At 36.2% G+C, this 27,077-nt stretch overlaps 1 protein-coding gene across 1 annotated transcript in view; it reads right to left on the minus strand.

Moving 5' to 3' along the window:
- Window positions 1-27,077, minus strand: part of ENPEP (glutamyl aminopeptidase) — a 90,416-nt gene that overhangs the window by 36,092 nt on the left and 27,247 nt on the right. Inside the window, exons 4-11 of the mRNA XM_054591619.1 lie at window positions 25,251-25,371; window positions 22,485-22,639; window positions 21,910-22,023; window positions 19,008-19,142; window positions 17,055-17,120; window positions 11,434-11,499; window positions 11,179-11,330; window positions 928-1,007 (exon numbers count right to left, since the gene is read on the minus strand). Coding sequence (XP_054447594.1) covers window positions 928-1,007; window positions 11,179-11,330; window positions 11,434-11,499; window positions 17,055-17,120; window positions 19,008-19,142; window positions 21,910-22,023; window positions 22,485-22,639; window positions 25,251-25,371 — 889 coding nt within the window. The remainder of the gene's footprint in view (window positions 1-927; window positions 1,008-11,178; window positions 11,331-11,433; window positions 11,500-17,054; window positions 17,121-19,007; window positions 19,143-21,909; window positions 22,024-22,484; window positions 22,640-25,250; window positions 25,372-27,077) is intronic.

Genomic DNA, 27,077 nt, shown 5'->3' on the forward strand with positions numbered 1-27,077 from the left:
ACTTTTATGCTTAAGAAGCCAAGGCTGAAATTTCATACCAAATGCTATTTCAAAACCAAGTCGTGGTGAGAGGGGGTGAAGAAGTGTCTCATTTGCCTTAGATAAACAATGGTTTTGAAACAGAAAACAAATACAATGGTAAAAGTATAAAAAGCAGGATTTTTCTGGGACGGGTGCTAAAGCATGCCTTATTTATTTTTTCAATGATTTGAAGGAGACAACATGTTATAAGTTCTTCTTGTTTTTGTATGAGTAAAATTTTCCAAGAAAGAAAAAGACAAACCAATGGAGACAGGATACAGAAATACATATATTTCAAATCAATTTAAGTGAGAACAGTCACAGCTGAATTTTTACACAAGCAAGTGCGAAGTAACTCATTTCAGGAGATAGTGGAAGGAAGGATGGATGGATGGATATAGATACTGATAGTGTCTGGAGCTATTAATGACAACTCACAGATTAAAAAAGATAATTTGATGTAAAGATTCCAGTAGGTTGATTTGGGAGACGGTAGGTCTAATTTAATAACAACATTTAAAAAATCACTCTTGTCATATAACATTTTAAAAAAATGATTTAATTTTTAAAACTGTTTAAAGAAGTAAAAGAAAGGAAGAAAGGAAAGGAAGAAAGAAAAGAAGAAAACAGATTGATCTTCCAATTGTTGAGCATGTGACACTTCTCCTTTGGATACGGGTATTTATATAATGTCAGTCATGGTAAATCATTAAACAGAACATCTCAAGGTAGAGAAGTTCTTATTGTTGTAGATAAGACTTGTACTAACCAATAAATTACTTAAGATATACCTCTTAGCTGAAATTTACATTGTTAGTTGCAGCTTTACTGTTATTTTTTATATTTATATTAGTTTAATGTGGTATATTAATCCAAAGAAGAAATAAATTAATTGATGATATTTACCTTTAGTTTCTGACCTATTGTAGAATGTAGTATGTGACACGTTATCTTCAGTCCAAGTAACTGGAATATTCCACGTGTAACTAAAATGTTTTAAAAAGAAAATTTTAATTTTATTACTAAAAAATTAAAACATATCCAAAGTAAATACAATTAAAAAGCAATAGCAAGCATATTTTCTTTGTAAGTGATCATTCAGTGTATAGAATACAATAAATACAATACCACATCCTTGAGTGATGAAGAGAGGCCATGTATTTGCTGTCAATTTCTATAAATCTCTAAAATTTAGAACTTTGGGTCAAAAGAATAGCCGAAGATAAAAATGATTATTTCAATAAAATGCCTTGAGGCTTTGGAAGATATTGCATATATATAACATCATATAACAATATTGAGCATTCATACACATACTTGCACATACTTTAATATGCTATTGTTTCTGTCAAGGAACACAAAACATTGTTAGAATTCAGAAGGCAATCTTAAAATGATGTAAAGGAAATAACACATTTTTGAAATTATATTGAAATTACACCACCGCCATCATCTCTTAAAATTTCTCATGCTCTAAACTCTCCTATTTAGAATCATGTGAACCAGCACACAAAGAAAATGTCATCAGGCAAGCATGTTTCAGTTTTCTTTAGCTACTTAGTATTTTCTTCGGGTGGGTGGGGGGGAAAGGAGGTTACCTTTGTATTTTGATGCAATATATATTTAACATTTTAGTCTTGAAAACTCATGAGGAGATCTTAAATGATACAAGTAACCCTATGTTCATTGCAGCATTATTTACAATAGCCAGGATATTGAAGCAACCCAAGTGCCCATCAATAGATGAGTGGGTAAAAAAGCTGTGATTTACACAGTGGAACACTATTCAGCCAGAAAAAGAATGAAATCTTACCTCTTGGAATAGCATGGATGAACCTAGAGGGTATTATGCTAAGTGATATAAGCCAGAGAGAGAAAGACAAAGACGATATGATTTCACTTACACGTGGACTCTAAAGAACAAAATAGACACAGACTCACAGATACAGAGAACAGACTGACAGATGTCACAGGGAGGTGGTTTGAGGGTCTGGGTGAAAAGCTGAAGGGATTAGGCAGTACGAATTTGTAGTTACAGAATGGTCACAGAGATGTAGATTACAGCATAGGTAGGGAATAGAGTCAATAATATCCTGGTAACTGTGTATGGGGCCAGGTCAGCGGTCCCCAGCGTTTTTGGCACCAGAAACGGGTTTTGTGAGAGTCAATTTTTCCATGGATGTGGGATGGGGGTGGACGGGGATAGACGGGGAGGGACTGGGAAAGGGCTGGGGGCAAAGCTCAGGCGGGAATGCAGGCAAAGTTTCACGTGCTTGTCCACGACTCAGCTCCTGATGTGTGGCCGGTTCCTAACTGGCCACAGACCAGTACTGGTCCACGGCCTGGGGATTAGGGACCCCTGGGCCAGGTGGGTACTTGAAGCAGTGGGGGGAGACCACTATGTAAAGTACATGATTTTCTCACCACTTTACATGTGAAACTAATAAAGAATAATATTCAATGTAAATTGTACTTGAAAAGTAAACTAGATGAAAACAAAACAAATGAGATCTTAAATATTTTTTTCATTGTTTGTTCTCATACCATCTTCTATCAGTCAGAAAACACAGGGAATTTAGAGAGAAGAAGAGTCTGTGTTGGGGTTTGGGTTTCAACTCACAGTTGGCTTTGTATTTCTTCATCTGTTTAAGCCTCTGATAGAAAATGGGGGAATGATATTTCCTGTTTTCAGTATATAATAAAACTTACGTAATTCAAGGAGAATATATTTTGCCATCGGCATGAAAGAAATTATGCTTTGTTTCATAACTACTGAAATGTTTTATAATGTTGAGTTTTTACTAACTGTCTTGGAGGAGTTTATTGCAGTGGAATATTTTTGGCTATACGTTTCACAGAGCAAATATATAAATCATCTCTGGGGTCCTGCAGCAAACATTGTCAGTGCCCCACCCTTAACCCCCTGAGTCTCTCTGTCATTTTTGTACACCCTAGATTCCACTGGGCTTTTGCTGCCGACAGCCAGCACCTGGGGCTCCCTGTCAGAGGACTGCCCTCTGGCTGCTGGAGCAAGGAAAGCGTGAAGTGCCAGGGAATTTACATTCTTGGATGCGGCACTTAGCCAGCGATGGATGGGCATGAGAAACTTCCTTGCCTTATCTGTCGGGACCTCTTTGAAGCCCTGTCACCAGGCACTGTCTTCTCTAAGACCTGCCTGATAATGTACCCTTTTCTGCTTGAGTTCCCACTTCCCAGTCTTCTACCTGTCTTTCATAAAAACAATTCCTACTGAGTGGCTTTCACTTGATCACCTTAGGGTCTGCTTATAGGCAAGCCAACCTAAGAGCGACCGCTTGTAGCTTCTCAACAGACAGGCAAAGAAGCATTTTTAAAAGTCACATCCTACTTACACATTTCACTCTTTCACTGCTCTGCTGATGGGTGCTGCATGTAAACTACTAATATTTTATTTCTCCTTGCTCTTCCCCAATGCCAGCCTGATTGAAACAACAGAGCCCCATGTGCACACTCAACTATTTCTTCCAAAACATGGTATCTGGGATGGCACTGTCCCTAAAAGTGAGCACAAGTTACACTACTAAGATCATGTTAAAAAATATTGCTCTGAAGTCCATAAGAGTATCATTAAGACAAAAAGGATAGAGGGTTGAGGCTATATACTTTTATACTTTAGAATCACTTACAGGACCTAATCTTATTGAAGCTGAGTAAAATAATAGACTAGACAGTACAAAATGTCAAGCAATGGAAATCACGTAAATGAAGTAATAGAGTCTCCTATATGTTATCTAAAATTCAGAAGTATCAGATTTCATTTTTAAAAGTATAATTCACTTTTGTCTTTATATCTAACAATACAATAGCCTCTGGCAGTATTAAATATGGCCACTTTAAATTTCAATAAGGAAACTGACTTTGGCCCAGGGTAACAGACCTACTCCCATCCTTCCATGCTGTCAAAGACAGGAGTTTGCCCGACAGAGAACTCCCCCTGATGGTGATGTGAAACGGGCCCATTCTAAGAGATGGTTGAGACTATAGTGATAAAACCATAACTACATGTATGCAGGCCACTTGGATAATAAAGAGTTTCTGGTCAGTAAGCATTCTCTAATCTTGGAATATTTAAACAGTGAGAAAATGGAGGATGCTGTGCAGCTTATAGTACAACTTGACCGACGGCCCTCTAACAGGCATGAATATATCCAGGCCAAGAGCAGGTGGCCACCAGGGTCAGAGAAAAAGTCCGTTACTTTCTGGGGCCATGAAAGAGTACGTGACAGTCTAAGCTTTCAATCAAGTGAAAAATGAGGAAGAATGACTTTTGATGTCTTTTACTCACTTCTTTGCTCAGTAGCAACTACCAATTTTTAACAAATGTTCTCAACAAGGAAGCATCTGTTTCCTAGGTTTATTTTTCTATGCATATATAACTATGTTACTTAAAAGAATGGAACAAGTCAATTGGCTTTATGATAAATGATCACTAAAAATCACACATTTATCAATCTAAGTAAAATAAAAACAGTAGCTGAAGGTAGAAATTAAAGAAAATATTAAAGAAAAGTATAAATGTTAATAGAGTTCCATGTTTTAAATTTTGAATGCAATTTATAGATTATGACTTAAAAAATAATTTTAGACCTGAATGTATATTTAGTTCCCTTCTAAATATATATATATTTGTTTCTGTGTGGAGAAGAATCCATAACCAAGGAGCAGTTTTTTAAAAATCCAATTTCACTGGTTCAAAAATAGTGTTATTAAGTCTTTGGCTCAAGGACTCAGTGGGTACATAAGACAGAAGGGAACAATTACTATGATGTTCTCCCAACAGAAGTTTGTTTCTCAAGAGAGAAATCTTTTTTCAGTTTTAAATAGCAGTTTTAAATACGACCAACCTAATTTGCTAGAACAAAAACAGTAGCTATAAAATAGGCAGTTTACAGTTATCAGGACAATCAGACTTATATTATGTTGATAACAAGTCACCTCTATGTTTCCATCCATTCTTATACTATGAAGAGGAAAGAGTTTAAAAAAAGTTTTTGCCATCATAATTTTTGCTTTTCAAAATAAACAAAAGATAAAGAAGTATACACAGACACTCCCTGATTGATCTCATTTGGTCTAGGAACTCAAATTTTCCTTTGTTTTGGAGAGAACTATTAATTTTCGGAACTTGGATTAGAGTAAGGTATCCAGTTTCTCTGAATTTTCTTTACTCTTGGAGAGCGGGCTGCCTGAGGTTTCCAGGAGGAAAGCTGGGAACAGGCCTCCTCCTTGGAGCGCCAACCAGTACCCCTGCAAGTAGCTAATTTAATATTTCTCAGCGTTCTTCATTCCCTGAGGCCATGGGCAGAAGGGATTTTGCCAATTTGAATTTTTGTAAACACCTGAGTGTGCTGTTAGTGTGACCTAATTCCCAAAGCTCCAAATCGGAAGCCAGAAAACAGGTTCTGTTACCGCATAGAGGACATATCACAAAGTGTGTCTGATAAGATCTTTCATTTCTCTAGAAAAACGGCTACGAACACTCTACAACGGTATTCTAAAAAGAGATTGTTTTTGCAGAGTTCATCCGACTGAATTCCCTGAACACTGTTTATTCTTTAATTGGGACTTGGAGCTCAGCCGACTGTTTGAAACGCCAGCACCCCGCCCCCGCCCCCGCCCCTCTCCCTGTCTCCCCGCAGGGCTGTCCTAACCGGTCTCCGCGTCCCACTCCGGGCCCTCGGAGCGATTCCCCATAGTGCAGCCAGAGGGGAATTTTTAAAAATGTAAATAAAATCCACCCCCTCTCTCCTTCAAGGCCTCGAATTAGCACACTGCTGTTCCAACTCTTCAGCGCGGCCTGCAGGCCAGGCATCCGCGCTCCGCTCGGCGTGGCCGCCCACCGCTCTTCGCAGGGCCCCTCTCGCCCAGCCTCCTGGGGCCAGGCGGCCTGCGTTCAAACCGAGGCGCCATCGCTCATGCTCTATGGACCCTTGCTTAAACTATTTAATCATTTTCTGCCTCCATTTCCCCATCCGTTGTAATAATAGCACCATAAAGTGTTTAAAATAGTCCCAGCTAACTTAGGAAATTCTCACCGAGTTTTGCATGTTATACAGATAACGCTCCTTTTTAGCCCTGGAGCCCTCAGACACGTAGTTTCTGTTTTCAACGTCCCGGACGGTCAAACCCCCAAACCAATGTACTCAGCTTAAATATCACTTCCTCAAGAAAGAAAGTCCTCTGCAGCCCACCCTACCCCACCGCACATTCTCACCTGCCCATCATTCAGGCTCGGCCTATATCGGTGGATACATACATATGACAGGAGAGAATAATTACTGTGAAACTTCCAAATGGAAACTTGTTTCACAAGAGAGAAATACTTTTACATTTTAATACCGAAAGGCTCCAGCAGTATTAAATTTGGCCAATCTAATTTGCTAGAACATAAAACAGTAACTCTAAAAGAAGGTTATAGTTATTAAATGAACCACTTTCTGAGACATCTTCACACCCTATAACTCTCCTTCCTCGTGTTATTCTAATTGCTACTGAATAACTGATCTGTGATGATTTCTAGATGTGACCATAAAATAAGGCCAATGAGACTATTAAAAAAGATAAAGAGAGTGAAAGGTCTTTTCAGCGGAAATCAGGCAGTGGAGCTTAGAGGCCACCTGAGTTGGGGCACCCGCAAAGCTTTTGCACCCAAACTGTATTAAGAAGTTGAAAGAGGGGACAATGAAAATCAGCGTGGATGAAACTGGACGCTGTCCAAAGGACCAGTGCCCCACGGTGCCGCTCCCCTGTAGCCCGGAGCCAGTCCAGGAGGAGGCGCAGATGGGTAATGGGGGTCTGGAGTGATTATCCCGAAAGGGCACACCGAGGGGCTGGCGGCCCTGAGATCCTGATTTTGTCCTCTCCAGCTGGGAGTGGTTGGCACTTCAGAAATATATATAAAAATAGCCATTCAGTTATACATAAATAGATATAGTATTAAGACTTTTGTACAAGTAGCATTTATGCAAGGGTGATAACCTGTGAAATCAGTGGCTGTGTTGCACATTTTGTCAGGTTTTACATATTTCGAATTTTTAAAAAATCCGGCAAACTAGAGGAAATGATATATGTGATTTGTTATTTTAACTGAAATTCTTAGAATACCTTAATTCATAGTTGTACTTGTCTAGAAAGGTCTAATTTTGTAGTTAAAGGTTGGATTCTTAATATGTTGAAAATGCCCAAGAAATCTCATATATTTATAAATTTTAATTTGTTAAATTCATAAAAATGTATAGGAAGGTTTTGTAAAATTAGACTTATAAGTCTGTGTCCTTAGGTGTTTGTATTTGGAAATTAAAAATGGAATTTAATAAAATTTTCAATAGGGATATTCAAAATTTTCTTATAAATGGTACATGCAAGAGAATTTGATTGAGTTTGTAACTGCTGTTTTAAGTGCTCAGGAAAAATTCATTTGTGCAATTAGTAAGTAAAACATCCTTAATCAAAAACTAGAAAAAATATTGTGGAAAAGCCACAGTCTCCTTCTTCACACTTCCCACAGGCCAGCACCTCTTAGAAGCATCCTCTTTTAAGTGCTTGTGGTTTTAACTCTTCTGATGTCTAACCCCATAACTCCTGATACCTCTTTTTTTTTTTAGATAGTATTTATTAATTCACCCATGAAAGAGGGTGATTTAGTTACTTATATTACTGTCTCTTCCATTCCCCTTTTAACAGTCAAAATTTAACAAAGTAAAATTACTGTTATTAGACTTTTGTATGTTGCAGTTTAAATAATATACTCATTCTGCTGTTTCTGTTTCATAAACATGAGTACTGATATTCTCTCCTAACTGTAAAAGAAGGATGGCTTGTGGAGTACTAGTAATAAACTGGCTTGAGGGAGGAGGGTATAGTATTAGCTGATTTCTATTAACTCCTCATTATGACCAATTATTTCAAGCTACCAGCGCGAGGTTACTGAGTTAGGACTGGAGCCAGCTCCTGCGTGTGACTGAATCAGTATCTCAACTTTCTTCCACCTTTCTCCCTCTTCCAGCTCCTTTCTTATGTCAGCTTTATTTCCTTATTACAATGTTGACTCTTTATGTTTACAATCTACTCTGCCACCATAATAAGATTTCTGTATTTGTTATCCATTGGTTGATTATAAAAGTTGAAAGCCAATAAATAATATTTATGAAATTATACTATACACATATTGTTGGCCAGGAAGCGTGCTGGAGTTACACGAGGTCTTTCCAGAAGGTATCCAGCCGTGTAATATGAAAAATAGAGACATGTACTGAAGAAGATACAAGATACAAGAAACACTGTACATAGGACAATGATGCCTCAGTCCCCTTCAAAGTAGATGACTTGGGACCTCACAAAGTTCTCCCAATCACCATCAGCTGCCCCATCATATTTTCTCAAATCTCATCGACGGTCTGAAATCTCTTCCCTTTCAAAGGTGATTTTAGTTTTGAGAAAAGCCAGAAGTTGCAGGGCACTAAATCTGGGCTGTACGGGGGCTGAGTCACCTGAGTGATTTCATGTTTCACCAAAAACTCTGCATGAGACATGATGCACGAGCAGGAGTGTTGTCTTGATTAAGCTGCCCATCACTAGTTGCCCTTAGCTACGGCCTTCTGATTCAAACAGATAGTTTCCGCAGAGGAATGCTCAAGCTTAACTCAAAATTTGATGCAGATTCGTTGCTCTACTCATTAAGTCATTTTGAATGCCACGGCCACACAGTACACATGCTCACTCAATGGCATCTACCACCCCCACTGACTAGTACAATGAAGTCATCATTGCTCATGTGCGCGCATTCCAATCCACTCTCCTTGGCTGCCAGGTTACATTGAAGTCTTGAAATCATTCTTATTATATTAACAATGGCTGGACTTTTTCCAGACAGACCTCCTATGTCCTTCTCTACAGTCTAATTTCATGGCCAAGAGTCACTTAAGTAAATAAAATGTCCCATAACATCCTAACATAAGGATCAAGTGGACCCCTTTTTTTTATGCATTACCAATGGCATGATATCATTCTATCTGCTTCATATTTTTAATCATAATTTTTACATAATTATCTCTTTATAGTTGAGCAAAATGATAGGTCTTCATCAAGTCCTCAAGTTTTTCCACCCTCCCAATCACTCTTTTTCCTGGAGATCACCCACCTTACCCCAGTCACCTGTTCTGACTCAGGACACTGAGCCCCCTGGCTCACTGTTGGCCTGCACTTCCTTTTACGGCTTTCTTAGGTGGGATGCACTGTTGCCTGGATCTCATTTCTTCATCTTTTATTGATGCACTCATACTTTTTCTCTCTGTCTTCCAAACCTCCTGGACTGCAGTCCTAGTAACTTATACAAAGGGCTGTGTAGAAAGCATTTTCTGGGATTGCATGTCTGAAAATATCTTTGCTGAGCATTTTTGCATTTGGTTTAGTTTTACTGGGTAGAGAATGAGAGGTTGAAAATACATTTTACCTCACCATTTTAGATGATTGCTCCATTTTCTTCTTGCATTCAGGGTTGATGTGAAAAAGACTAATGCCACACTAACTCATGCATTCTTGTTTTCTGAAATTTTGTGAGGCTGTGGCTCAATGGGATCTTTTCATCAGAATCCTTATGTCCTTTATTATTCCTTAATATAAATTGCCCTCATGTTTCTCTGTTTTCTTATTATGTGAGACTTTTATTAGTTGGCTTCTAGACTTTCCATATTTGTCTTCTCTTTCCTATTTGCCCGTTCTATGTGTGTTTGCTTTATATTTTTAGAAAATTCCCCAAATTTATTTCTAGTTGGTCTATTAATTTTTTTCACAACCCCAAATTTAATCTTCCAGAGACCTTTTGTGTTCTTATTTTGTCCTTTAAAAGTCATTCTGCTCTTAATTAATGGGTAGAATAGTTTCTTTGATCTCTCTATTCTATAAGTTTATTTTCTGTTTCCTCAATTATATTTCTTACTGATACAGACATTATGTTTATTCAGATAGGGTTTTACCTTTTATGCTTTAAGATTCATTTCATGTGTATTTTTATCCTTGATTATCCATTCATATTTAAGAAAGAAGGACAACAGAGTCATAAATATATATATATGTGTATATATATATATATGTGTGTATATATATATATATATACTTGATTGATTTGAGAGAGAGGAAGTGAGAAGGGGGGGGATATTGATTTGTTGTCCCACTCATCTATGCATTCATTGGTTGATTCCTGTATGTGCCCTGACCAAGGATCAAATCCACAACCAGGCATGTGGGAACAACACTCTATCAACTAAGCTACTTGACCAGGGCAGGAGCTATGTTTTTGACACTGTTTTCTCCAATGAACAGGAAGTCTGAGTGGGAGCTCTGTGCATGAATGAAAGGAGCTGGTGTCTCCACCCATCCATCCTACCATAATGAGGGAAGCTTTACTCTGGATGTCTCAACCTAAGGGAAATCCTTAGCTCTCCTCTACTGATTAAGTCAATTGCTTTAGGCAACACACACACACACACACACACACACACACACACACACACAACCCTCTGAAATTTTGCCTTGGGTCATTACCAGACTTCTAAGAGCTCTTTACAGAGGAAAGGATGGCAGTAGATAAAGGGAAAGTGGAGGGGGAGTTCTGATGGCACAATGTCCTGAGTCTAGACTTCAAATTAGTTGTCCTACTTTCAGCCTCATTTCTCACTCTTGCCCCCAACTCTTCATGCTGACACTGAGTCCAAGGCCTGTCTAGGGAAAGGGAAGATCATCTTTCACTTACACTGCAAGTCTCTTGTCATTGGCTGCATCTTCCTTAGTTTGTATTTTGTCAATATTTCTCCTTCTGCTCTCCTTCTTCTAGAATTCTATGGTCCATATAGCCCCTTCCCTTTATTTTCTTTACTTTTATAAGTTTATTTCTTTCATCACTTCTATTTCTTTATTCAATGATATCTGGGAAGAATAAGACTTTGATGCATTTTGAACATGGAGACCACTGACCTATTTTTAAATGCCTTTGCTTCTCTAAGGACACCTTGCTTTTATATTATCACCCATCAATCATGTACTGAAGACAAGATCTAAGCGAATGGCCATTATTTCCATCAAATTTCTGTTTTTCTCTTGAAACACATTATAGACCCTTACCCAAGAGCTGAAGGTGGCTGAGAAGGATTAGCTTTTGCGTCCAATAGAAAGCGTTTCTGTGTGATGGTCTTCTTATTTTCCACATTAAGTACAGGATAACCCATCTGTTTGGTCCAGGTGTCCATTACTTCTTTCACTGGTAGATTACTTGCCTAAGGTTTTAAAAACATGGGATAAATAATCAGATAAAGGAATGATTGATAAATATTCTGTTAATAAAACAAATAAATATTTGGATATATACTCTTCCCTTACCTCTTCAAGTGCTTCCCAAAAATCTGAAGTTTTTGCATTGCTAAATTTGTATTTTTTCAAATAAGCCTGTATGTGAAAGATAACAAATTCTTTAGTAATTAATGTTTGCTTTTCTCATACTTTCACAACATGACCTGAACCCCTAGACATATTTCACTCAAAAGTATAATATAACAAGTGTATATAGAATATAAATCGACTGAAACACTGTATGAAAAATATTTGTAACCTATAAAAACACTGCACAAACAATAACTTATTGTAAAGCATAAGAAATATTTTCTTATTAATGAGATAGTTGTTTTTCTGTTTTTTGCTGTTTGTGTGTGTATGTGTAATGGAATTGTGAATTGTGAATGAGAGAGAGAAACAGTTTCATTTTCTCAGGACAAGCAATATAAGATATTAGGGAGAGTCTAGTGTTCAGCAGTCAACAGACCCTAACATTTCTGATCTACTATGAAGAAAGATCCATAATTCTGTGAATCTTATTTAATGATGTTAACCTGTCCACTATGGGCTGCATCCCCTACCTTCATTTATAGTGGTGTTTTCTCATCTCAGACACTATATGACCCCATCACACACGTGAAGGACTGAAGTGATATGCAAACATAAAACAAGGGAGCTTGACTGGAAGCCAGGGCTCTGCGAATTTTTTCTATAGAAACCTACACAGTAAAGATTTTAGCATTGTAGGCAATAAAAATCTCTGTCGCAACTACTCAACTCTGCCTCCATAGCAGAAAATCAGCCGTGAATGAGCTATAAACAAATGAGCATGACTGTCTTCCAGAAAACCTCACATATGTACACTGATATTTGAATTCCATAGAGCTGTCATGTGTCAGGGAATAATCTTCTTTTTTAGATTTTTTTAGCCATTTAAAAATTTAGAAATAATTTTGTTTGAGGACCTTACAAAATTGACTGGTAGGCCAGATTTTTCCCACAGACAATAATTTGTCAGTGCCTGCTCTACAGAAATGAATACACAAGCTTTTGAATAATGATGATAATGATGGTTGATAAATTGGGGAAATTATTCACTTTAAATATGTCCTCACTCTTCAAATATTTTTTAAATACAAATTTTTAACTAGAAGACTTCCCTTTTTGGCAAATCTATTCACAAAAACCCCCCTACATGGGAGTTTTCAGATACAGTGTGACATCTCCCGCGAGAACATTTCCATTCCTCTCCTAGTCTCAGAAGGGGGCCCCACGGGCGGATCCGCAGGAGTCCCTGCGCAGCTCCCACCGCATCCCTCCTCTGTTTCTCTCTAGCATTGTCCCACTTAAAATGTGGAAGTCTTTGCTAGAAACAGAAGCTTCTTTAGTATTCTCTCAGCCTTCAAGGGCAGTAACTAGTGGTTGACTTTGCACATACAATTTTTACTCTAAGCTCTTATGATTTTCAGGAGGTGCTCTACCTAAGTCACCCTAGCTTCTAAATTCCTCTCCTTTTTCGGCACAGAGAGAGGACACGGTATTAGCAGACTGCTCCAGGGAGCCTGGAAGGGCTGAGGCCAGCCTGGAATGCTGCCTTCCGATTTGCTCTTCTGGTCAGTCCACCAGTCAGCCCTGCCACCAGGGGGCAGGCAAAGGAAGGGAGAAGAAAGGACAGGCACACACTCTGTCAATTTCAAGTATTCATTCCAGAGTTTGCACAAATCATTCATTTTATCTCCATAAAATGAATATATACTTGGAATAGTAACAGTTATAACCATAGATATCTGCTCATTACAGGTTCCAGTGCACAGTAGCTTCTTAAAATTAATTAGAGGAGTTTGTTAGTATTTTCACAATGTCTTCAGCTTAGAAACAAGCAGTCTTAGAACTGGAAGGGACCTTAAATATTATTTAATACAGCTCCCATACATTAAGGGAGGGGCAAGGGAAAATGCTGCTTAAAGAGGTAAAGAGATTTGCCTGAGGTTACCTTGTAAAGAATTCTGAATCCTGGACCAGTTTGTGTGGTTTTCATCACTATAGTTACTGTTACTTTTTTAAATTGCATTCTCTTGCTTCTACTGATCTAGAGGCTAAATGGGCATTTTTATTAAGAAGTTCCATTTTGGACACACAGATGGCCCATAGACATATGAAAAGATGCTCAACATCACTAATCATGAGAAAAATGTAAATTCAAACCATGATAAGATATCACCTTATGCCTGTCAGAATGGCTATTATCAATACATCAGTAAACAACAAATGCTGGTGAGGTTGTGGAGAAAAGGGAACCCTAGTGCACTGTTGGTGGGAATGCAGACTGGTGCAGCCACTGTGGAACACAGTATGCAATCTCCACAAAAAATTAAAAATGGAACTGCCTCATGAGCCAGCAATTTCACTTTGGGGTATATATCTGAAGAAACCCAGAACACTAATTTAAAAATACATATGCAACCCTATGTTCTTTGCAGCATTATTTACAATAGCCAAGGTATGGAAGCAACCCCAGTGTCTACTGATAGATGAGTGGATAAAAAAAGCTGTGGTACATATATACAGTGGAATGTTACTTGACTATAAAAAAATGAAATCTTATCAATTGCGCCAGTATGGATAGACCTAGAGGGTATTACGATAGGTAAAATAAGTCAGACAGGGAAAGAAAAACACTATATGATTTCACTTATATGTGGAATCTAAAGAACAACATAAATAAACAAAATTGAAACAGACTCACAGATACAGAGAACAGACTGATGGTTGTGGAGGGGAGGGGTGTTGGGGGGAGTGGGTGAAAAAGCTGCAATGACTAAGAAGCACAAACTGGTAATTACAAAATAGTTACAGAGATATAAAGTACAGCATAGGGAAGACAGTCAGTAATATGGTGACAACTATATGTGATGCCAGGTGAGTACTAAAAGTATCAGAAGGAAAACTGTAAAGTATATGACTGTCTAACCGCATACTTAAAACCAATACAGCATAGTATTAAATGTAAAAAAGGTACTCAGTTTATTTTGTCTAGATTTGCACTTCTGAACGTTCTATATTAAGAAATTTTCTTCTTCAACTTGAAAGATCACAATTCCAGTCAAAATTTCATGATGACCTAGGTCAACCAATAATAGTGCCTCGGAAAAGGAAAGGACCATTTCTACGACCAGTATCACAGGAAGGGAAAGAACATTTTCCAGCTGAGCTATTCTCGTGTTATCAAGGATACTACTGATAATAGAGAGAAATGGGAAGGATGGATATATTTCTCAGCTTCTAAGTATTTCATGACCGTATACTGTTATGAAGGCCCTAAGATCTATTATGCTTTTTTTGGTGTATGAGCACAGCCTTAAAGATTTTCCAGTTGGTGGTTCTTCTCTTAATTCCCCTCACTCCATACCTGCTTTGCTGTCCAATTTGCCCTCAGGGAAAGGTGACGAGGATGAAAGAGAAGAGACAGCTGGCCATCCTTGATTGAGTGCCACACTTAGTTAGCTAATAAAGAGTCACTTTGGGCATAAAGTTAGTACTTGCAAGGGAAAGATCTCAGACAATGTCATGCATTACGGTGATAACTCAAGGTAAAATTCTGTTTGGATACTTGGACTATGTGAAGGAATGTTCCAACTGGTGTGAGAACTTATGGAAGCTGATTGAGTGTGGTCTATGTTGATTATATTTTATTTTCAGATTTTAGCTAGTGTTTGAAGATTGAAGGGAAAGAGTTAGTTTCACAGGGTTTTGTTTTGTTTGGTAAATTCACTTCATAGCACTATAATAGTATGAAACATTGATATCTACTTTTCTACTCAGCTTCTGGTGCCACCTATAATCACAGTTAGGGTGAAGGAGTACAGTTTTAAGGTCAAAAATATTCGTTTTAGACAGGACTGAATTTTTAATTAATTATACCACATACTGGGCTAAAGAAAATGCAACAGTATTATTGAATTATTACAATAGTTGCTCACTTTTAGAGACTCTTTCAGTACTTCTGTAAAAAAGTTAACGTGAAAAAGCATTTAATGTAAAGTCAACTTTGAAGAGTCCAGGAATATTTTCTTCATTAATTTAATTTGGAATGAAAACTATGCAAATGGAATTTTAATTTAATTTCTTAAAAAGGAATTGCCTGTTTATTTCTCTATCACTTATCATAGACTATTCAGTCATTCATTCAAGAAACATTTTGGGGATCACCTAACGTGCATAATGCACCCTGCTAGGCACTGGAGTACATGCAAACATATGGATGACAGAGCTCCTCACTAAAGATACTAACAGTGAGAGAAGATACAATGAAATCTGAGTTTGCAGCTGATGGAAAGCTTACAAGATTTTCTAATGTACATATAAGAACAAGAATGTATCTTCTCTCCCCTTCCACCTCCTGAACATACAGAATACTTTATTAATGAACAGGAGGGAGAGGTACTGATGTACTCCCTAAGTACCCCCTAAATCTTAGTCTTACTTCTTACTTCAATAGTCACCAGGGAATTTTAGCGTGGGATGGAAGGGGGCCATGTCCTTTTGGGATAGTGCAGACCTGGTAGTGGTGAGAGTCACAGGAATCACTGTCCCAGCGTCCTGTGGGGAGGCTAGCAGACCACTGCTCTGGCCTGTGTCCTGCTTCATGGGCCGGGTGCCATCAGCACTGCTCTGCCTAACTCCCCAGGATGTCAGAGTCGGGAGGGTGGCGGTGGAAGGCAAACACTAGGAAGACATTCCCTCTCTAGGCTGCAATGGGGCCAAACTGCAGATAGGATTAGGGACACACTGTAACTACTTTGGTAAGATAAGACCCTGAGGGAGTCTGCTGGAAGAACAAAATGAAACCAAAACATCGAATGAGAGTAATGTGCTGAAGTGGGATGTGTGAAGTGCTTTAGAAAGTTTATTGCCGTTTCCATTTCTGAAAGGTAGCAGGCTCTTTTTATTCACTGACTCCATCATAATAGGGATGTTTATATTAACCATTTTCAAATATAGTAGTAAGGAGAAAGTCTTTCTAAAAACTGTAAGAGAAGACTTTAATAGATAGGTTTATATTTTTCTATCACATCACTGTGGACTAAATTGTCTTCCCCAGAAATTCATACATTAAAGCCCTAATCTTCAATGCCAATGTAATGGTATTTGGAAATGAGGTCTTTGGGAGGTTTAAATGAGGTCTATTTAGGTTTAAATGTTTCAGCCATGTGAGGACCTAGTGACAGAAGGCAGCCATCTGCAAGCCAGCAAAACAGCCCTCACCAAAATCTGAATATGCCGGCACCTTCATCTTCAATTCCTCAGCATCTAGAACTGTGAGAAGATAGGTGTCTCTTGTTTAACCCACCAAGTCTGTGGCAAAATGGTGCTTTGTTATGGCAGCCCTAGCAGATTCATACACATGCAAAGGATTAAAAAAACGACAACACGAAGTATTCTGTTTAAAATTCTCCACGAAACCTCTGCTACATGGTAATTACTGATGCAATGTAGGCACTTAAGTGGATGTGAAATCACTTTTTAATGTTTTGCTATGTTATTTGTCCCTGAGTAAGGAAAATATAAGTAAAAAGGGAACTGCCCTTAATTAATCACACATTATAACATTCATCAGCCACATATCAATGTAATTTACTTTCAATATCAATAAGAATAATAAATCGTACCCGACATCCTTTTTGAAAGTTCTCTCGTGATATCCAGTCTTCAAGCATTCTCAGAATGGAAGCTCCCTATGATGAAAAAGAATGAGAAATTAATAAAAGATACATAGGGGACAAATATCAGTAATCGCTATTGTGACTAGCATTTCATGATCATATTTGTTAGACTTCTTAAAGATGGTTTTGGTAAATGACATGGTACTAGCTTTGTGATTTTAGGGTTATAATGCCACTTCGCACACTCCCTGTATCTGTGTTTCTGAAATAACAAGGTAAAGAGAAAATGGCCAGCATTTCAGTGACTTGAGGTTCAAGTAATTACTGCACTTCACCAAATGTACCAGCAGGGGGGGGCCTTCCTAATGAAGGAAAAAGAAAGTTTTAGAAATCGTGTTCTTTCATGAATAAGGAAAACAGTTTCAGCACAAAATTTGGGCTATTTATAAAGTATACTTAAGTAATTGAAAAAAGAATTACATTTAACAGAGGGAAGTAGATATTTGAGACATTATCTTGTTTAATATAGATAGATGTATAATTTAGGTATAAAATTCTTCCCTTCAAAAGTCATTTATCTCATTGGGTTTTCTTTACTCTGAACAATCTGATTACTAACCCTGCTGTCTACAGTCTTTCCACATATTATAATAGTAGTACTAAATTTTCTTATTAATAGAATGATTTAAAATTCTAATTTTTTCATGTATCTGACCAGAAAAACACTTATATTAATTTTTACTACAATGTATTGATTACTATAAGTTGGTTTTGTACATAGTAGAAAGGTTAGAAATATTTATTTATTTCAGATCTAATATCCCCATGGAGTACTCAGGACTCAGGAAAAAATTTATTCAATAAATATAAACTTCACCTTGTGAGTTATTCAAATATATTCTGGATTGAAAACTCATTTTTAACAGAAGATGAAAAAGAATCATTTACAATGCAAAAGAAAAACAAACAAAAGAACTCTGAAAAGTGCCATAGGAATAATATGAAAGAAAAAGACAAAAAAGATGTTATACATTTCAAATGTGTGTGTGTGTGTGTGTGTGTGTGTGTGTGTGTGTGTGTGTGTTTGTGTGGAAAGCATCTTTTTTCCACTCAGGTAATTTTTTAAAAAGGTTTATTTTATTCTTATTCAAGAAGGAGGGAAGTGGTGGGGGGCGGGTTAGAGATAGAGAGAAACACTGACTGGCTCTCACCTGCACACACGCCACCCAGCGACGGCATCCTGGGCATGTACCCTTCAGAGCTCACGCCAGTCAATTTTATCTAATACACACTTTAGTAATTATAATTTTTGATGTTTAAGTATCACTCAGAATAACAAAATGTATTAGTTTTCAGTGGCTTTTGAGTAACTTAACATAGTGGGTAAACTATGAGAGGCTGAGGTAGAAAATGACAAAACTGTGCTGCATTCAGCAACTTCACATAAAATTATAATGGATAAAAACGTCTCATTTACATGTTAACAAAGTCATCATTAAATCTTATCTAAAAATACATAAAAGTGATTCCTCAAACTGAGTTGGATTTAAATACTTATTAGAAGCACTAAAGGATTCTACTATAAAAGATGTCCACATATATGGCATTTCTCATTAAGTACATGGGCAGAAAAAGTTTTACTATCTTTTAAAAAATCAAGTAAAACAATTTTAAATTTGATGCTTAAAGTTTAAGTGTTCAATTATCAAAATGAGAGCTGTAATAAACAAAAGTAGAAAAAATTTTTTAAAAATCTGATTCAAAGTCTGGTCACAATTGGCATTGTTCATTTCCACTTAAGAATACACATTATTGGATATTCAACACTCAGAATAAATTATACACCATTTCTAAACCTCATTAACACAGACTAACCATCTTACCATCACTTTTAGGGATTTACTAAAAGAAAAACCACTAAATTGGAAGATATTAAGAACAATGCCATATTTTCCTCACCTTGCTATAGGATATTCCATCAAAAGCAGATGTTATTTCATCAGGATTTGACACAGTGACAACAATTGGGTGTGAAGACATCAAAGAATCATCCTCTTGTACAGGTAGAACATCTTCAAGTAACATCTGGTCCCGCTAAAATGACAGAATGAAGCCAAGAAATATAATACTTCCTTTACACTGACTCATATATCAACATATCATGTATATAATACGAATTGGGGGAAATAAATACAGATGACTCAAATTATTTAAAACAAGCACTAAATGTTCAAATTAATCATGTTTTATACTAGTTGCTCTATACTGATTCTGTTACCTTCTCCTACTTATAACTCCTTTAACTTTGCCTCTATATTTATTACAGGCCCAGAAATACAAATACCTGTGAATTCTGTTTCTGCTACTTCTGTGTGACTTTCAGACATTGGCCACACATTTCAAGTCCTGTTTCCATACCTGTGCAATGGGGATATGATATCATCTCACAGATTAGTTCTGAGATTTAAATGAGGAAGTACGTTGATTTGTCAAAAATTGATGTTTGGGTTTTAAAAAATATTTTTTGTCAACTGATCATTGGAACTTGGATGATTCATAATTAAGAAAACATAACTTTTGCTTTAGTTCTAATTAATAATCATTTTTTTATTCCAGTCTTATTTTCTCAGCAAAATAGAGTAGTTGAGCCATCTAGTCCTATAGTCAGACTTCCTTGTTCAAAGCTCAGTTTTTCCTTTTTCTTGACACATAATTTTAAACAAGTTCCCCTAACTGTTACATAGGTAGTGATAACATCTACTTTTTAGAATTGTGCAGAAATTCACTGAGCCAATGCATGGTAAGCAGTTGGCACAGTACCTGGCAGAGAGGGAAAACCTAACACGGCTGCTGTTATTATTATTTTGATTTTTAATCTATTAGATCCTAAAATCTAACTCTGCTAAATTGCTACTAACAAAAAAAATAAAAAGTTTTATTGGTCTTACTGAATTAAAAATAATAGTTTACATTTTCTGATTTTGTGGTTTCCTTTTATAATAGGCAAAGTACTATTTCCAATCAAGTTAAACTATGAGGAATTAAGAGAACAAAGTTTCCAAATGAGGACTTAGAAGTACAGAGCTTCCATCCAAGGTTATAGAATATTACAGTGATGACTGCCAGTCAAGGTAATTTTGACTCGGACTTTAATTCCTTCTGTCCCTGTAAAACATTTAGGTAAATAGGCAGGATCCTGTTCTCCATGTTAGAGGAGGAAATTTGACTTTAGTCTTAGTTGTGTTACCAATTGTCTGTGTGAGAATGGAAAGTCACATTACTTTTCTGTGCATGAGATCTTCACCTGTGAAATGAGGCTCCACTATTACTGTATTTACCAAGGTCTCTTACAATGCATGTTTATCTGTCCCCTCCACCTGCAACACACTAATTTGGGGACTTTTTAAGGGCAGAAATGTTTTATTCAGTTTTGAGTTCTTTATAGTGTTTACTGAATGAGGAATGAATGAATGACGAGTCATGTGATTAAATTTCATTTAAGAACTGCATACTAAATTCTTCTGGAATTTAAAAGGAGTTTTGAAACACTGAAATTGGAATATTAAACTATTATGTATTATATATAGAAATATAAAAATGTTTTAATTTATTATAATGTCTTGACATAAGAAGGGCATCAGATTACTTTGTAGAAAATAAAAGACAAAATGTTTTCATTTATATAGCTTAATTTCAATAAATTATGAAATCAGCAATTTTCAGAATAGATGAGTAGTATCAATTAGGGGACCACATTTTTGTCCCCCAGGGGACATCTGGAAATATGGAAGTCATTTCTGTTTTCACAACTAGAATGACATGATTATTGGCATCTAGTAGACAGAGGCCCAAAATGCTGCTAAATATTATACAAGACACAGGACAACAGCCCACAATGAAGAATTATCTGGGCCAAAATGGCAGTAGTTTTATTGTTGAAAACCCTGATGTAGAACCCTGATGTAGATTAAATTAGTAAAGAAACAATTGTTACAAATTAACTTTCTCATTTTTTTAAAGTTGTGGAAACTAAGGGCTTCAAGCATTTGACATTGTCTTTTTATTATGTCCAGTAGAGGGCAGTAGTCTACACAGTATGCAACTATAACTCTACTTTCACACATCTACACACACACTTTCATACACACAAACAGGTAAGAATACTTTCACTACCTAAATACAAACAGAAAGATCTAGCTTTTTTGGAAAGAAACATCTGTAGAGTTCACAGAAGGCTCGATTGCAGTCCCCTTAGGGACACGCAGTTTGATAATAATAATTGTATATACATTTTGGGAGCTTTTAGTTTACAGGATAGAGAACAATGTTCTTTCATAGAGGAGAGAACTGACTCAAAGAGGATGCGTAACTTGCTCAAGGTCACATTCCCTGTAAAGCATCTAAGAAATGATGCATCCAGGATTTGAACATGAGTCTAACTACTAAGTTTATGCTCTTATCTCTTTCCACACAATTTAAGCAACCTGTGTAAGGTAAGTCATTTACAAAATTTTGTAAATTAAGCTTAGACATTTTTCAAAGGGTTAGCACTACAGGTGTTTTCTGTACACAAAGCACAGAATTGGCATTGTCTAAGCTATTCTTTTCCTGCTTTGACACATGGTCCTGAGTAAATCTATCAAGGATATCCTTAAATCCTAGTGGCCAGTTGCTCTCTTGGGCTTGGGTTTAGGCTCTAAGCAAGGAACAGTTCAGTAAACAAGCTGGCTCCACCCATTCTCACAATGGAATTCCCAATTCACCACTTCATTGGCCCCAGACTCAGGGTGATAGTCCAAATGCTTCAATCTGGCCTGCATGAGACAAATAGAGATTTACAGCTTATGTGTTTAGGACTCACCATTTGCCAATCTTTTTCTGCGTGGCTTACTCCCAGGAACTCAAAGAAGGATGCAAAGCCTTCATTTAGCCACAAGTCTTCCCACCATTCCATGGTCACAATATTTCCAAACCACTGAAATTATAAGCAATAAAGTGATAGTTAAATTCTTATGCCTTTGGTAGAGAGACCTAGAAAATTTCAGTACAATCGTTTGTTCATGTAAATTTTGTCACTTGACACAGAATTGCTAAGGCACTTCTAGTTCTAATTTAGTGCTAAGGCACAGAAATGCTAAGGCATCCTTAGCATTTATCTCCTGGTTTTAAAATGATCTTAAAATTTCCTTCATTTCTTGCCTAGATTTAGGTATTACTGGGAATATTTTAAGTTATAAGAAGGCCTAGTGTGTATTTATTAAAGGCAAAACAATGTGTATTAAAAGTTTATGGTAAAATATATGTTAGCACTAAGACTTTCGAGCAGGATTTTCTGAGTTGGCTATTTTTAATTTGCTAAATTGCAATTCACTTCAATTATTCCCATGGTCTAAACCATGTTTTAAAATGAGCTAATGTGATGCTAAGATTCTATACCTGATGCACAAGTTCATGGGCAACCACACTGGCCACCTTCTGCTTGTTTGATGAGGCTGATTCTTCAGGGTCATAAAGCAGGTTAGTTTCTCTGTATGTGATAAGTCCCCAGTTCTCCATAGCCCCAGTGCCGAAGTCTGGAATAGCAATTTTATCTATGGAAAAAAAAAAAAGAGTCTAGTGAGAGATACATTCTTTCCATTTGTTCTGGACATTTCTTACCAATTTCAGTTCTTTGGATGAACCACATTTTAAAAAGTCTAAAAATAACTTCTCTGTCTTCATATACTCAAAATTTCCATGGACCTTTTCCTGTTGACTCCAAATATCAGTATCTTGTTTTTTTAATGACATTTTTACTAATGGCAATGCTCTTTTCAACTCCTCTATAATTTTGTGTCTTTTTTTTCTTCCTGTACTTCTTTTTTATTAGCTTTTAAAATAATTTTCACTTAGATAACACAGAGTATCTGTTTTTGGGATAAGTTGTGAAAAATTAAGAGAATAAAGTTTTCAAATGAGGACTTAGAAGTACAGAGCTTCCAAGTGCACAAGAGTATATCTTGATCTAAGGTTATAGAATATTAGAAAATATAAATCCTAGTTTTTCCCCTAACTCCGTGCAATTTAAGGTCAACCTGATTCTCTATGAATTGAGTAATTTACCATCAATCTGTAAGTATTAGATCAGTGGGGTCAATATGAAATTGACCATATTCTCTCTAAATTCTCTTCCAGGTCTAAAATGTTGAATTTTATCATAACTCTCTATTCCTTATTTTTTTCTGGGGCCTATAATCTTGGATATACTATCTAACAGAAAGAGGCAGTATTAATCAGTTCTGTGTTAAATCCCAAAACAGAAAACATTCAGCTTGAGTACTGGACAGAGTCCCGCTTCTCCAGTTAATAAACTATAATAATTAGAGTATAATTTCTTTATCATCACACAATTTAAATGAGGCACAGAAATGAAAATAAATTTTCACCTAACGTAAAAGGAAGGTCTTTTCTGGTTAAAATAATGATTCTTAAAGCTTTTTATAAAAGAATGAAAGTGAATATATCTTAAATGGAAGTCAAGGTTCTAGCTGTAGTTTCCTTTTCTTGTTATCTTCACTCTTAGGTTTGTTTATTTTTTCCACAAGATTACCACTTAAAAAGTGGAGAAATATTTCCCACAAGGGCCAATTTTTCTGTAATATTATGGAGTGTAATTTGCACCTACTGCTTGGGAAAAAGGAATTTTTTGTAACCTAGTTTCTTTGCTGAGAATTGACATTATAATTAACTCCAGTGAATTTAATTTTGGGGGGATATAATAAGTGCAGAAGTCATTTCTAAGAAAAGTCTAAGATAAAGTCAATTCTGAAATGCAATGGAAATATGAAGAAGAAGGAGGAAGAGGAGAAGGAGGAAGAGAAGTTGTATTTGTTTTAGTAGTTGTAGTAGTAGTTGTGGTAGTAGTTGTGGTAGCAGTCATAGTAGAAGTAGTTGTAAGAGTTGTTATTGTAGTGCTATAGTAGTAATAATAGTTGCAGTACTAGTAGTAATTGTTGTAGTAGTTGTAGTAGTAGAAGGAGTAGTGGTGGTAGTGTTGGTAGTTGTGGTAGTAACAGTAGTTGTAGTAGCAGTCATCTCCATTGTCATAGTAGTAGAAGTAGTAGTAGTCGTCACAGCAGTAGTGGTGGCGATAGTAGCAATGGAGAAGAAGGAATAAGAAGAAGAAGTGAAGAGAAAAATAATTTTGTGAAATTTCCACTTCCTGGGTTATCTTGGGCAGCATAAGTGAGATAAGAGAAAAAAAGATTTTTAAATTGATATGCTTAACATTTTATTTAACATTATTCTGATAGTGATGAAAAGCTGTTTTTCTTCCTGTTTCCTCCTCTAGTGATAATAGTTGCTAAGCAAAAAAAAAAAAAAAATTGGAGCACTGCCATTGAAGAGAAAATGGGGCATCTATAGACTTGCTTGCGGCCATGGCCATTCTCATGTAGAGAATCTAGCATCCCAGCTGCTTTCCATTGAAAATTATATCAAAGTAAGAGCAGAAACAGAAACAGAGAAGTCAACTGTTGGTTGGTTTGTTTTTTGTCACCTTTATTTCATTTCTACAGCCATCTATATGGGCGTTCCATGTGAAGTCTTTGCTAGTACCAGTCAAACTTACTAATAAAGAATTTCTGCTATTGATAGCAGTGTCATATTGCTCCCATTTTGATTACAGCTCCGTTTTTATTTAAAAATAAACCTGCACCACATTAGAAAAATATTTATGGAAGGAGCATCGCTGTTTCATTTTAACTGCTAGAGAATCTAGAATTAGTCTTGTACAATAACAGAAAGACTGGGGGCACATGGGACTTTGACAGCATCATTTATTCTTATTTCCTAACTCATTGACGGTAGGGAAGCAATGTAAGTTATTAGGATGGGTACTAATTTGAAACCAACTGATCTAGTTTGCTATTTCTCTCTCCATTATTAACATTTGCAGGTTTATGCACATACAATATTTTAATCTTTATTTGGAAATAAAAGACTATATATTTGTCAGGTAAGAACAGAGTATAGGCTTTATTCTTGGAGGATCCAGAATGGATCCTTCCACATCTACTAAGTAATAGACACATATTGTAGGTATACAATAAAATGACTTAGGGATGAGTATTAACTAAGGATGATAAAATGGAGGAAGTGAGTTAACTTAGGTGAAAACAAAAGCAATATTAAAAAATAAGAAAATTAAAAAATGATTCTCACCTAATTTAGGAAGAGCATAATCCATAGCAAAGTATTCTTCAAAATAATCAAACACAATTTTAGTTATGTTTGCCGCATATTCAGCTGTGTGCCTTTGCTCTGGCTGGACATATACAGTGAGCTATTAAACAAAACATAAACATACAGTGAAAATTATTCCTCATTTGATAAAACACATGAAGTAATGGAGAGAAGGTTGACTTTAGAGACAAATAAGTCTAATTTGAATCTCAGTTCTATATGGGCAATTCACTTCACTTCTCTGAGACTCATATGTAAAGTGAAATAATACTGCATAGCTCACTGAGAGATTTTAATGACTAGAAATAATTTAAGACAATGGTTGGCATACTGTTCAATATATTTTTAAAATGATATCAATTTTTTCTATTTAGAACATATGCTGTCTTTTTAATGTCTATGTATCTATGTATTTACCTATTTGTCCATTCTCTTATATCTATCTATCTATCCATTTATCTATCCATCATCTGTCTATCTATCCATCATTACTGTGTAATTTGTCCTTGAGGAAACGAATGTGATTTTTCTCATCTAAAGAGCCCTTGGATACATGTTTACCATTTGCTCTATTCTATCCATTGCTACCTAAGTGACCATTCTGATATTTTAACTATTCTACTCCAAGAATCTAAAATACAACAATTCAAAATTTTCCTGAGAGGGGAGCAGCTTGATAGGCTACATTATTCTGTAAATCTCCAGGCTACTTTTTGAGACATCATTTATAAATAAAACCAAGAATAGATCCCCCCACCACAAATTCTAAGCATGTATTGACCCACAATAGCCAACAAAATGTTGAAAGAAGAAAAACAAAGTTGGAAGACTGATACTACCTGATTCCAAGATTTAATATTAAACTCCAGTAACCAAGAGAGTGAAGTATTAGCAAAAGAATACACACACTGATAAATATCACATGATACAAATCCTAGGAGTAGTCCCACATAAATATAATAAGCTGATCCTTGACAGTGGAACAAAGGCAATACATTGGAGCAAGAGAGTTTTTTTAACAAATGATGTTGAAACAACTGAACATTCACATGCAAAAATAAATAAATATGGACACAAACTCTCTATCTTTCATAAAAATTAACTCAAATTGGATCATAGCCCAAAATGTGAAATATGAAACTATAAAACTCTTAAAGATAACATAAGAAAACCCTAAATGATCTTGGATGTAAAGAGGACTTCTTAGATACAACACCAAAAGAGTGATCCATGAAATAAATAATTGATAATCTGGACTTCATTAAAAACTTTTACCTGTGAAAGACAATGTCAAAAGCATGAGAAGACAAGCCACAGACTGAGAACGTACATTTTCAAAAACACACCTGATAAAGGTATGTTATCCAACATATACAAAGAATACTTAAAACTAAAACTCAACAAAGAAAACAAACAACCAGATTAAAAAATGGACCAAAGATATTAAAAGATACCTCACCAAAGAAGATATGCAGATGACAAATAATATATGAAAAGATGTTCTACATCATGTATTATCAGTGAGATGCAAATTAAAATAACAATGAGATACTGCTACGCACCTACTAGAATGCAAAAATCTGGAACACTAACACCACCAAATGCTGGTGAGGATGAAGAAAGGTAGGAACCTTTGCACATGACTATTGGGAATGTAAAATTGCACAGCCACTTTGTAAGACAGTATGGTAGTTCTTGCAAAACATACTCTTACCATATCATCCAGCAATCACACTCCTTGGTATCTACCCAAAGGAGTTTAAAACATGTCCACACAAATACCTGCAAAAAGATGTTCATAGCAGG

This window comes from Pteronotus mesoamericanus, unplaced genomic scaffold (assembly GCF_021234165.1).
Source record: "Pteronotus mesoamericanus isolate MK-2021 breed Mesoamerican mustached bat unplaced genomic scaffold, CSHL_Meso_final scaffold_232, whole genome shotgun sequence".
Taxonomy (NCBI): Eukaryota; Metazoa; Chordata; class Mammalia; order Chiroptera; family Mormoopidae; genus Pteronotus; species Pteronotus mesoamericanus.